Below are 14093 nucleotides of genomic sequence, written 5' to 3' on the forward strand. Positions count from 1 at the left end.
GGGGTGTGGGGTGTGTGTGCTACAGGCACCCTGCAAAGCTGTGGTCACATCCAGCTCTGCAGGGGACCAGCTCTGGGCTGGTCCGGGCTGCTCACCCTGCCTGAGACCATCTGTTCTCTGTGTCACGGGGACAGACTTCCACCTCCTGAGCCGGGCACAGAGTAAGCGCTGAGGAACGCAGCGGAAATAAGAACCCAGAGAGAGCCTGACCAGGTGGTGGCACAGTGGATAGATCATCCACCTGGGATGCTGAAGACCCAGCTTTGAAATCCCGAGGTCACCAGCTTGAGCGTGGGATCATGGACCTGACACCCCAGTTGGGGGTTTGAAGCCCAAGGTCGCTGGCTGGCTTGAACCTTGAGCGAGGGGTCACTGGCTCAGCCGGAGCAACCCCTCCCAACCCCATCAAAACACTTACGAGAAAGCAATCAATGAAGAACTAAGGTGCCCCAACTATGAGTTGATGCTTCTCATCATCTCTCTCCCTTCCTTTATATGTCTATCCCTTGTGTCTCCCTCTGAAAAGGAAAAAAAAACAAAAAAACAAACAAAAAAAACCCCCCAGAGATTGGGGGCTCTGGGAGGCTGGAACTGGAATTGTGAACCAGCTGCAGCGCCATAGACAGATTTATTAGGGGCCTTGGGCAAATCCACAGGGTCTCCTCCCCACTATTGTCACCAAACGCCCCGTTGTGCCCGCTCGTGTCCACTGCATTTGGCTGTACCTATGTCATAAGAGGTTCACCCTGGCCACCACTTGTTTGCAGCCAGTGACAGCAAACTCGCGGCCAGCGATGCGGTAGTAGCTGAGCTGCTCGGCCAGAAGCTCAGCGCGGGCCTGCTCGGGGAAGAAGCCCTCCCCAGCCATCTCGTCCCGGAAGCAGTTGACCACGTCCCGCTTGTCCAGCAGCAAGAAAGGCACGACGGCTGCGGCCTGCCACAGTGGATGCTCACGGACCAGGAGCGCCCTTAGGCTGGCGCGCAGCTCCTCCTCGGCCCGGGAACTGTGGGAGCCTTCAGGGTGCAGAGGCAGCGTGCGGGAAGCGTTCTGCAGCACGAAGCGCGTGATCTCCGTGCCCCCGGAGCTGCTGAGCAGCACGTAGATTGCGTTGCGGAAGTGGTGCGAGCGCTGGGGCTGCAAGAAGCCGTGCAGCTCGTCCAGCAGCGTCGGCGGCATAAGCTCCACCTCATCCAGCACCAAAAGCGGGGTCTTCTCATCCGCCTCGGCCTGCGCCACCACCTCGGCCACGCGACGTGCCAGCTCCTCACCGCAGTCCTGCGCGGCGCGTGGCTCGGGGCAGTGGTGCCGCACGTGGTACTGCAGCACGAGCGCGCTGTCCTCCAGCACTGCGCGGAAGTGGCGTGCCAGCAGGCGGCCCACGTGGCTCTTGCCCACACCGCTGGGTCCGTGAAGCGCCAGGAGCAACGGACGGCTGTGCACGTGCGTGGACAAGTAGTCCCGCAGCAGCGCCACAATGCGCTCCACGGCGGCCGGCTGGCCGAATACGGCGCGCTGCAGAGCCTTCTCCAGCCCGTCCAGGTCGTAGCGCTGCGCATTATCGTCCAGGTTCTCGATAGCGTTGAGCACCTGGAAACCCACTATGGCCACGAGCAACCACAGGCAGCGCTGCGCGCGGCTCCGGTGCTCCACGCGCGGCCGGTACTTGCGCGAGGTCTCGGGGTAGAGCACGCGGCTGTACCGTCGCTTCTTGCGTCGCGTCCTCGAGGGCAGCTCCGCGGGGCCGTCGAAAGTGAAAAACTGCGGCTGGTCCTGGTCCCCACGCGGCGCCGAGGAGCCGGATTCCAGCCTGGCGCCCGGCGTCAAGAGACGCCGCTTGCGCAGCAGACGCACGCCGCGGCGCAGGCGGACCACGGCGCGAATCGGCGCCATCACGCTCTGGCCGCGGGCGCTGGGGGCCGCGGCCGCAGGCTCCAGGCTGGGCTGGCCGCGGTCCATGGCGCAGGGGCGGCGTTCGGCATGCAGGTCGCCCTCTCTGAAACAGGAAGACGGGAGGGTCTCCAGACTTCCGCCCAGCTGACCAGGAACCTTCCCCCCAAGAGAGATCACCCCCCTGGGAGGTCCGGGGAGCTGCCCCACCGCCAGGGCCTGTTCCCGGCCTGCTGGGTCAGAGGATCGTCTTCTCTGACCAGGAAGCAGCTCCCCGCGGGGCCCCATGCAAATCCCTCGAGTCCTCCCATAAACAGCCGCGGGCCCTGAGGAAGTGGCCAGTGCTGGGGTGAGGGGGGTGCCGCTTATCAGGCGGCCTCTCGGCTTCCTGGAGGAGGAGTCAGTGCCGGCAAGGCGCCGATTAGGGGTGAATAAGGGTCAAGGCCGGACCCCGCCCCCGTCCGCAGCTCCGACTGCCAGGCGCCAGGGGCCTTCGGTGTCCCAGGAGGGGCCCACTGAGAAGCAGAGGCCCGAGCCCCCGCTGGAGTTGCAAGGCACCCCGCACGCTTAAGAACACTTGGGGGAGCAGAGTCTGGCTGGAATTTCGGCTTTTTAGAAAGGGTCCCAGCCCTGTCCCCAGGCTTTGCCCAGGCCTCCCAATACATACTGGGATCGTCACAACATCCCTCCATTGAACACTGATGGAGGGCGGCGGGAGCACCCAGAGACGGGTGGGGGTGGGGTGGAAGAGGGACAGAAAGACGAGTGGAGAAGGTGGGAAGCGCCATTGAGGACACAGCTGAAGAGATGCGGGTTGCACGTCCCTGGCCCCCAAGCCACCCCCGTACCTGCAGCTGCGTCAGGCCAGGCTCCTGTTGGCTCCCAGCCCCCCAGCGAAGCCCCCTGCCTGCGCCAGACACTGAAGCCAGTGACTCAGGAAGCAGAAAATGCCAGCTTCCCGGTGAGAGTCAGGCTGCCGTCGGGAGCCTGGGGCCTACGTGGGCCAGCTCAGGCCTGGAGGGACAGTGGCACCTGCGGGTCCCCAGGGAGTGTCCAGCGGAGGAAGCTGGGGGAGGTTTCCGCTTCTATGCAAAGGAAGTGAGTCAGGGGTGTGGCGAGGGCGGGACTTGGGCTGGACAGAGGCGCCAGAGAGGGAGGCCTGGCTGGTTGCCCTAGTCCCCCAACTAGCGGGTCACCACCGCTCCATAGTCCTGCAGGCCCAGAATACCTAATGAGGCGGAGGGCCTCTCCTCCCCTGGGGCCCCACGGGCCCTTGCACTTCGATTTGCCTTCCACAGACCCCCCCCCCCCCCAGGGAAATCTCCTCTGGCATCTGAACCTCCCTCCACAGGGCCCCCTGGAGGGACACGGGAGTCCCCACATCCCTCCCTATTCTCTCCCCTACCCACTCTTTCCCCTGCCCTGACCCCAATCTGGGGTCCCCAGAGTAGGGCTCATTTCCTTTACTTCCCCCTCCCTCTCTACCAGGGCCCCCATCACCCCCTTCCTCTTACCCTGGGCCCAACCCTGGAGCCCTCAGGACAGGGCAGCACACCAGGGGGTATTTCTAGCACTGGGGAGACGACCCCCACATGCTCAGTGTCCTGGGGGGGGGGGAGCAGATTTAGAAAGAGCTTGGGGCCTGATCTCTGGTAGCACGGTGGATAAAGCGTCGACCTGGGAACACTGAGGTTGCCGGTTCAAAACCCTGCACTTGTCTGGTCAAGGCATATATGGGAGTTGATGCTTCCTGCTCCTCCCCCCTTTCTCTCTCACTTTCTCTCTCTCCTCTCTAAAATGAATAAATTTAAAAAATAAAAATAAATAAAATAGAAAGAGCTTGGGCTCTTCCCTGGCCACCAGCTTCACATAACTCTGCCTGCCCCACCCTCTCCGTCTCCACAGGTGGCCCTGCCTAGACAGTCCTCCTGCCTCCCATTATGGCCAAGGGGGTTGCTCTCCGCCAGGCCCAGTTCCATCCGCGGCACTCCCAAGTGTTTGTCCACAGTGATGTCCCAAACCAGTCCTGGCACCTGTGTCAGATGTCTTTCCTGCCTGTGGTCTCCCCTGTGCAGCCCCTCTTTTCATCGTCTGTGCTGCACACCTCTGTCCACGACAGGTCCCTCCACCAGCAGGGCTGGTCCCGTCCTCTGAGCTGCTTCTGTACCCCTGTGCCTGCAGCAGAGAAACAGTCACAGGCTGGAAGCTTCCCGTTCTCTCTACAGTACGGGATTGACATTGTAGTCGCACGCAGAGTTCCTGTATGTCACCTGCCCAGTGTCCCCTGGCCGCATCCCGTGTTTCAAAGCCCTGCTCCCCTGCTGAGAAAGCACCACCCCTGGGACCTGCTACCCGGTCCGCACAGGGCCAGGTACCCGGGTGAAGGCCTCAGCCTCCTGCACTTTTCTGCCCATCTACAGGGATGAAGGGGCCACAGGACCCCACCTGTCCATGTCCCACAGGACCCATCACCTGCACCAGTTCTGGGAGGCCTCACCTCTCATCTCCACGCCCAAATTCACTATCGTCTTGAGCCTCCTCTCTACACAAACCCTTCACCTGGCTGCTGCTCCCTGCCCCCATGGGGGCTCTGTCTCCCACATGACTTGCCGGGAAGTGGGTGCCCCCATGCTCCTATCCTTCTGATTCTCCACTGTGGATACTCACGTGGTCAGACCACACCTCCTACTCCCCCCATTCCCTCATCTCCCAACAGGGTTTGCTCAGGGTCACTGTCCTGTCTCAGCATTTGTCACAGCCTCTAGGGCCTGACCTCCTCCAACTGTATGTTCCCAGTACCGGCCCCTCTCACGGTCCCACCTAGGTGTCCTGGTCACCCACCCCCATTCAAGCCCACCTCCCACCCTCCAACCCTTCACCCACCAGGGCCTCCCCATTCCCTCTTCCAAGATGGAGAAGCCCAGATACCCTGCCCCATCTTGACCTTGAGACTGGGTACAAGCACCGGTCCAGTTCACTCTCACTGGCTCCCCCCATGACTGGGTTCTTTCTTCATCCTCTCCCCTAGGACCCATCTCTGCCCACCCACCTCCCAATCCAGGTCCTGGCTCCCTGCTTCCCAGAGATGGAAGCAGCCAGAAGGGAACCCCAAGTCTGCACCCACAGATCTGCCTTTTCGAGAATGTCCGTGCTCCCATGAGGACCCGCTGGTGCCCTGGCTTCACCCCTCTGGCCCACTCGGTGACAGCCAGCCACATCTCCCTCCCTTACAGGTCATTCCCATCAGCGCACAAACATGTCGTTCTTCCATCTTAAGGGAAAAAATAAAACAAGCTTCTTTTATTTATTTTTTCTACAAAGAGAGTCAGAGAGAGGGACAGAGAGACAGACAGGAACGGAGAGATGAGAAGCATCAATCATTAGTTTTTCGTTATGCATTGCAACACCTTAATTGTTCATTGATTGCCTTCTCATACGTGCCTTGACCGCGGACCTTCAGCAGACCGAGTAACCCCTTGCTCAAGCCAGCGACCTTGGGCTCAAGCTGGTGACCTCGGGGTCTTGAACCTGGGTCCTCTGCATCCCAGTCCGACGCTCTATCCACTGCGCCACCGCCTGGTCAGACGCAAGCTTCTTTTGACCCCTCAAATCCCGGCTTTCCTCAGCCACCCTCCCAGGTGTCCCCAGTCCCTCCAGCACACCCGAGGGGCTGCGCCTGTCAGTCATTGACCTCCTTGGAGGGACTTCAGCATGTCCTGCTGGTGGGATCCAGTCTGGTGACCTCAAGCAGCCTTGACAGGAAAGGCATGTCCAGGCCTTCCCACCCGACCTGTGGCCCACAAAGACGGAAATGCCCCAAGAAGGCACCTGACTCCTGGGCTGCATCTAACTCCCTGGAGTGTCGGGAGCCGATCCACTACTGCTGGCTGACAAGGTCACAGCAGGAGAAGACCCACAACTGCTGGCTGACAAGGTCACAGCAGGAGAAGACCCACAACTGCTGGCTGACAAGGTCACAGCAGAAGAAGATCAAAAACTGCTGATTGACAAAGTCACAGCAGAGAAGACCAATGGCTGTGGGGTGACAAAGTCACTGCAAAAGGAAAGGCACGATACTTCCCCCTTTGATTTTTTTAATTAATCTGGCCTTATATCCCCCCTTTTTCTGGGTGTGTGCTATTATTTGTGGCACAGGGATAATAGTACCGTACTTTCCCTGTAGATTTGTAGTAATTTCTTTGGAAATGAGACAGAGGGTGTGAGTTCCACAGAAAAGCCTGTAAGCCCCTTGAACTGGGCTCATAGACATAAGAGGCTGGCTATGATATCCCTCATAAAGGGTTAAGTTTGTAGGAGAATTCCTTCTTAATCATGTTAGAAAGAATAGATTGTGACTTGTGACTAGGTAGGAGGCAGTGGCTGTGTACAGAGCACCTCTCGGCCTTCACTTAATTCAACATTTTTCCTCCTAGCCTTTTCATGTAATAGAGTTAAGAAACATTCCTTTCTTCTTGCTTATTTGATCTGCAGATAGTGATACACTCTGAGAAGAATAGAGGTAGAACTTAACTAGTGTTTAAATATAATAAATAAGTAATATTTGACTAGACAATAGTATCTTAGGTAAGGTATAATAAAATGGCCATTGTGTGGCCTAGGATGAAAGCGCAGTCAGCAAGAAAAGAATGTTTTACTAAGAGAATTGTCTTTTGACTAAAGGCAATTTGCTAGGCTTTCTCTATGAGATGTTCTCATAAGATTTACATACTTTCAAAAAATTCTTTAATAATGAGAGAAATGTAGGAAAATCCATAGAAGTAATAACAATTAATGTCTTATGTTGCTACTAGGCTATCTTGCAAGTGCACTCTGTATATCTTTGGGTGAAAGCTATTCTTAATGTTCTGTCAATTTCTTTATAGGCAAGCCTTTTAGAATCTTGTGAGAAAAAGTAGGACACTGCTTAAACTCAAAGCCATTTATCTGAGCAAACGGTTGTCCATTGTTAGTCCTTAATAATCTCGTCTGCTAATCTCTCTCTGCCCCTTAACTCACAACAGCAGTAAAGTTAGTTAACTTTTAGTACTAATACCTTAAAAGCTTTTACCGATGTTGTTATCACTATTCAAGTTATTTTGTATTTTGAATGATTTGCTACCTGGTTTGTAATTTATAGATATAAATTAACTGTTATCCAGAAACATGTAAACATAGTGAAACAGAAGCAATGATTAACACCATGTAATTGTAACTCAGTGTGTGTGCATAAAAAGGGAGCTATACTAGCATTGAGCAGAGATGCCTGGCAGTAAATGCTAACTAGAGAATAAAGAGAAAGAAAAGAATTCGGCTCTCTCACTCGATCTCGCCGACGCCGTCTCTTCCTGTGGGACCCCTGGATCCCCCCCGGGGCTGGACCCCGGCATTTGGCGCCCGATACAGGGACCTACAGGTAATCCCCCCTCGTTGTCTCGGGACGGCTAGGACTCCACTCAGGGTGCTGCAGACCCCCCTGTAAGAAAGACAGGGTGAGGATAGGTGGAGAATTTCAGAACTTAAGATTTTGAGAAGTCATGGGCCATACTGAGTCTAAAGAAAGAAGACTCTTTATGAAAGTTATTAAGTATACACTTTCCCAAAAAGGAGTTAAGGTCTCCTCTAAACAAGTAGCTCGTTTATGAAATTCGTACAAAAATGTTCTCCATGGTTTCCAGATGAGGGAACGCTTGATTTTGAGAAATGGGTTCAAGTTGGAGAAGATTTAAAACTTTATTATGAGCTACATGGACCAGAAAAGGTTCCAGTTGATACATTTGCTTTATGGAGCTTGATTAAAGATGCCTTAAATCCAGAACATGAGATGCATAAACTTTCTAAGGGCAACTGCTCCTCCAAAAGAAGAGACTCCGTTAATTAGAAGTAAAAGGCAGTCTCAAGATACTACAAATCATGCTATGGCCTCTTTAAAATTAAGTAAACATCAGGATGATAGTGAAAATCTTTTTATCTCCAAAGATGAGGCTGAATTAGAAGATGAGGCAGCTAACATATAATAGGGATAATGAGATTGGAAGTCAAAAACAGTCTTGCCCATATTATATCCCTCCAAGACTGACAAAAAGGATGAAAATAAGGCTGTTAAAATGTCTTTGCCTCTACCAGTACAATCACCAGATGTTAATGAAAAGAAAAAATCATCAGGGTTAACAGGGTTGCAGAAGGCAATTCAAGCTTCTTGCGACCAAGGGGAAACTGATTTGGCATTATGTTTCCCTGTGGCTGTGGCTGGTGAATTTGATGAGGAGGATCCTACATGGGAGCCGCTTTCTTATAAATTATTGAAAGAGTGAAAATGGCTTGCAGTCAATATGGACCCACCTCTCCTTATACTATGTCTTTGGTGGAAACAGTTTCTCATAATTGGATGACTCCTTATGATTGGGAACAAGTGGCTAAAGCTGTTTATCTGGAGGAAATTATCTCCTTTGGAGAGCTGAATATGAGGAGCAAGCTAAACAACAGGCAGTTAGGAACAGGAGGACACATAATCCTGTGATTAGAGAAATGATTACGGGAGAAGGAGAATTTGCTGATGTTAGTGAACAGTTAAAACTTTCTAAACCAGCTTTGATACAAGTGAAATAATTGTGCTATATCAGCTTGGAGAAAGTTGCCAGCTTTGTCTGGTGGAGATGTTACTGTGGTAGGAGTAAAACAGAAAGGTGATGAACCTTATGAGGAGTTTGTTGCTCGGTTGATTCAAGCAGTAAGAAGAGTTATTTCAAATGAGGCGGCAGGAGATAGTTATAATTAAACAGTTGGCTTATGAAAATGCTAATTCCACTTGCAGGCCATGTTGCGGTCAGTGAGGAGAGAAGGAACGATAGGAGATTTCATCAAAGCCTGTCAGGATGTAAATCCTGCTTTTGTTCAGGGAGTAACTATTGCTGCAGCTTTAAAAGGAGAAACGTATCCTCAATTTATTAAGACCATGTATCAAGGAAAAATGCCTTCTGTCAATGAAGCTTCCTCTAAGGGAAGTCTTACTTGCTTTACTTGTAATCAAACGGGCCACTTTAGCCGACAATGCCCTAACAAGAGTGGGCAAGCAGGCCCAGGAGTGCAAGGGACAGCTCCCGTAATTAATAATGCTAATAATAATGTCCCATTGCCTAAGACTTTGTGTCCACGCTGTCAAAAAGGATATCATTGGGCAAAGCAGTGCCGTTCTAAATTTCACAAAAACGGACAGCCATTAGGACCAAATTTAGGAATAGAATGGCAGCCCCCACAAGATCAAAATCTAGCAAGCAATCCAAGTAGTAATCAGGGAAACTGGCAAGGGGGCCAGCCTCAGGCCCCGATAACAATTGGGGCCAGCCTAAATCCATTTGTCAACTCCGGTCTGTCTCAGACCTCACTCGGGCCTCCCGCGTGGCAGGCGAGAGTTCTACCACTGAACCACCCATACCTCCATGCAAAATATGAGAAGCAAGCCTCTTGTGGGGGTTGAAATGGAATAATGTCCGGAAGCAGGTTGTAGCAGCTAGTAGAATTTAAAAATGATTAGAAGACTGAGATAAATTTTAAAGTTGTGTTATTATCTGATTTTCTTTAGTAAAATAGAAGGACTTAAGAGTTTGGAAAAATTACAGTTTTTTTTGTTCTCCTCTTTCTCTCAACTCATTTTATTCTTTCCGTTATATGCCTGAAAAAGAGGGAAAGGGACACCTGTTTGGATATGGCTAGACAGAATCTTCTCATAAACGGGCGGTCTTGAAACTTTTCAAGAGAGATCTGTTAGGTTTCTATTTCGATATGTTCAATCAAAAACTGCCCTGTGTAAAAATCAAGCAGGCATATTCTGATCTCTAAAATCCCGGTTTCTTCGTAATTTGTCTGGTTTGTCTACTTTGTTTAATTCTTGTTTGTGTTTGGTCTTTGTTAATGTTGTCTAAATGTGATTTTTTTAGTTCTTGGCATGCAAAATATGAATATGCCGGCTCTAATATTATAAAAATATCATCCCTACAAATTTATAATTTTAATTGAAACAAGTAAAGCGCGCTCATTTAAATTTAAATAGTATGAAACATGAATCCTAAAAACTTGTTAATTTTGACTAAACTGCTTCAAGCTTCAGGTTCTTGCTGCCACTGCAGAGCATGAAGCAGAGTAAATTTGCCTAACAAAGGTGTAGATTTTTTTAATATAGAAAAATAATAAAAGCCATACTAGAATTTTCCAGCTTTAATGTATTCTTTAAATTGCCTGTTAATTAATAGAGTAGAAATGTTTTTATGAATATAGAAAACTCATATACTGGAACTCCTGCAAATCTTCTTTATCATGCTTTTTACTTTAAAAAATTTCTTTTGAATGCTGATATACAGGATTATTCAACACCTGAGACACTGGAATCTGGATCTGGATAAGCCTAAACCAATGGCAAAGTGGAAGGATTTATTGACAGGTCAATGGAAAGGTCCAGATGTAATTTAACCCAGGGAGAGGGTATGCTTGTATATTTCCACAGGACGCTGACTCGCCTCTGGATCCAAGACCGGCTGATTCGCCATGTCTCACCAGAGGCCTCTGCTGCCACTGCTGCCCCCTCCCAGCCAGAAGGAGAGCTCTGGTGCCACCCGCGTCCATCAGTGACTTCCCAGCAGAGGTCATCAAGGAGCTCTCCGTATGATCCTGTTACTCGAGGGATACAGCGATTGTCACTACAGGAAGCTAGACGACCTCCCTATCAACGGATGGCTTCGCTCTACTCGAACTGTCAACCCAGCCAACCTGGGGCCAGTTGAAGGCGTTGTCTGAAAGGGCTGATTCAATTTGTCGTCAACAAAAAATATAGAGCGTAACCTGTTAATATGTTTATTGCTATGCTAGCTGTACTTTCGAATTCAGGTACTTAATGTTAGGCTACTGAACAAAACAAATCTTATTGGGCTTATATTCCAAATCCACCATTAGTTATAAGCGTGTTACTTGGGGAGGAGATGAAATATACCTGTGTTTAATAATCATACTAGTTTTTGGGAAGAATCATGTAGTTCTTTTATTATGCATAAAACTAATTCAAATTTCTCATTTCATGGGAAAACGGATAAGGTACCTATATGTTTTATGTTTAATAATACTCACAAGATTTCTGGGTGTTTTCCTACTACACTTAAGACTATTTTGACTGATTCTCCTAAAAGTAATAAACCTGGACACCCAACAAGAGACTTATGGTCTCTCACAATTTTAATGCCTGGAGGCCCTGACACCCATGAGTATAATCCTGTTACATTGCCTCCTAAGGGATTTCACCCATGTGAACTTTATCCACCAAAAAAGGCAACTCAAGAGCCTTACTGGTGGTCTGTAGAGAATAGATTTGGTTTTCCCCCATGGCAAGAATGTGCATATTACAATTATATGAATTATACTGCATATGCTGTTAATTTCACTGTACAAGATTGGTCTAGTCCTTATTCTGAATATGATTATAGAAAATTAGTGCAGAAAATGAAAGACGATTACAGTTGGTCAGATAAATATAATCCTTTAAATAAAATCGTCACACGTTGGCAGTCTGCTGGATGGATACCTGCACAGCTGACTTATCAGGATGAATTAACCACCAGGTATCAAACAAAGCTTTGGCAGCTAATTGCAGCTGCTGCACCAGCATATTTGGTTAGGCCTTACCCTTATCCTGCTCAGAATATTTTTGTTCAGGCTTGTGTACCGGCTCCTTATGTACTCTTGATTGCTACAATAGACAGTAATCTTTCTGTTAGTACTTATAATTCTATATTTAGCATTTCCTGCTCTCGCTGTGTTTTAACAAACTGTCTATCTTATGACACCAAAGCTCAAGTTATGTTTATTTTGCGGCAGCCACCTTATGTGATGTTACCTGTTAGTCTGTCTCAGCCTTGGTATGATGACCCAGGGTTGCATGCACTACAGGCTGCTTCTGAAGCGCTTGCTCACCATCGAGGAAAGCGATTTGTTGCCGAATTGATTTTGGGAATTACTGCTCTTATTGCTATTATAGGATCTGTAGCTGCTTCCACCACTGCTTTAGCTCAATCAGTTCACACTGCAAATCATGTGGATAGTTTATCTCGTAATATATCTCTTGCATTAGCAGTACAGGAGACTATAGATAGGAAGTTAGAATTGAAAGTGAATGCTTTAGAGGAGGCTTTTATTCACATATGTAATGAGTTGTTAGCTATGAAAGCTAGAATGACTCTTAGATGCCATGCAGGATTCAGGTGGATATGTGTGACTCCTTTAGAATACAATCAGTCTATCATAGCATGGAATAATGTACAGAATCATTTGTTAGGTGTATGGAATAATAGTGATATTAGTTTAGATTTGAAGGAATTACATCAGCAGATACAAAACTTAGGACATTCAGGCTCTTTAGTCTCTGCCTCAGAAGTAGCTGATCAATTTGTTGAAAACATTAAAAGTATGTTTTCTATGCATGGCCTGACCTCTCTGGCTACTGATATAGGCATAATAATAGCTGTGGCAATTATCACTCTTCTTGTCCTTCCAGTCATGTTCCGACTCTTAAACAGCAATCTCAGAGAAACAACGGTGAAAATACAAAAGCTTTATTTAAATAATAAAAAAGGGGGAGATGTCGGGAGCCGATCCACTAATGCTGGCTACTAGGTCACAGCAGGAGAAGACCCACAACTGCTGGCTGACAAGGTCACAGCAGGAGAAGACCCACAACTGCTGGCTGACAAGGTCACAGCAGAGAAGACAAAAACTGCTGATGACAAAGTCACAGCAGAGAAGACCAATGCTGCTGGGACAAAGTCACTGCAGTGAAGACCAATGGCTGTGGGGTGACAAAGTCACTGCAAAAGGAAAGGCACGATACTTCCCCCTTTGATTTTTTTAATTAATCTGGCCTTATATCCCCCCTTTTTCTGGGTGTGTGCTATTATTTGTGGCACAGGGATAATAGTACCGTACTTTCCCTGTAGATTTGTAGTAATTTCTTTGGAAATGAGACAGAGGGTGTGAGTTCCACAGAAAAGCCTGTAAGCCCCTTGAACTGGGCTCATAGACATAAGAGGCTGGCTATGATATCCCTCATAAAGGGTTAAGTTTGTAGGAGAATTCCTTCTTAATCATGTTAGAAAGAATAGATTGTGACTTGTGACTAGGTAGGAGGCAGTGGCTGTGTACAGAGCACCTCTCGGCCTTCACTTAATTCAACATTTTTCCTCCTAGCCTTTTCATGTAATAGAGTTAAGAAACATTCCTTTCTTCTTGCTTATTTGATCTGCAGATAGTGATACACTCTGAGAAGAATAGAGGTAGAACTTAACTAGTGTTTAAATATAATAAATAAGTAATATTTGACTAGACAATAGTATCTTAGGTAAGGTATAATAAAATGGCCCATTGTGTGGCCTAGGATGAAAGCGCAGTCAGCAAGAAAAGAGTGTTTTACTAAGAGAATTGTCTTTTGACTAAAGGCAATTGCTAGGCTTTCTCAATGAGATGTTCTCATAAGATTTACATACTTTCAAAAAATTCTTTAATAATGAGAGAAATGTAGGAAAATCCATAGAAGTAATAACAATTAATGTCTTATGTTGCTACTAGGCTATCTTGCAAGTGCACTCTGTATATCTTTGGGTGAAAGCTATTCTTAATGTTCTGTCAATTTCTTTATAGGCAAGCCTTTTAGAATCTTGTGAGAAAAAGTAGGACACTGCTTAAACTCAAAGCCATTTATCTGAGCAAACGGTTGTCCATTGTTAGTCCTTAATAATCTCGTCTGCTAATCTCTCTCTGCCCCTTAACTCACAACAGCAGTAAAGTTAGTTAACTTTTAGTACTAATACCTTAAAAGCTTTTACCGATGTTGTTATCACTATTCAAGTTATTTTGTATTTTGAATGATTTGCTACCTGGTTTGTAATTTATAGATATAAATTAACTGTTATCCAGAAACATGTAAACATAGTGAACAGAAGCAATGATTAACACCATGTAATTGTAACTCAGTGTGTGTGCATAAAAAGGGAGCTATACTAGCATTGAGCAGAGATGCCTGGCAGTAAATGCTAACTAGAGAATAAAGAGAAAGAAAAGAATTCGGCTCTCTCACTCGATCTCGCCGACGCCGTCTCTTCCTGTGGGACCCCTGGATCCCCCCCGGGGCTGGACCCCGGCATTGGAGGCACAAAAAAGCTCATCCGCTGGG

The 14093-nt window shown here is 48.4% G+C and overlaps 1 protein-coding gene across 1 annotated transcript; it reads right to left on the reverse strand.

Moving 5' to 3' along the window:
* Positions 1-568: 568 nt before the first annotated feature.
* Positions 569-2970, reverse strand: TOR4A (torsin family 4 member A). The gene is made up of 2 exons (XM_066366584.1): positions 2737-2970; positions 569-1994 (listed from the first exon to the last, which is right to left on the reverse strand). Exon 2 carries the CDS (start codon positions 1955-1957, stop codon positions 731-733), a length of 1227 nt encoding a protein of 408 aa, XP_066222681.1. The 5' UTR covers positions 1958-1994; positions 2737-2970; the 3' UTR covers positions 569-730.
* Between the last annotated feature and the right edge of the window lie 11123 nt (positions 2971-14093).

This window comes from Saccopteryx leptura, chromosome 2 (genome assembly GCF_036850995.1).
Source record: "Saccopteryx leptura isolate mSacLep1 chromosome 2, mSacLep1_pri_phased_curated, whole genome shotgun sequence".
Lineage (NCBI taxonomy): Eukaryota > Metazoa > Chordata > Mammalia > Chiroptera > Emballonuridae > Saccopteryx > Saccopteryx leptura.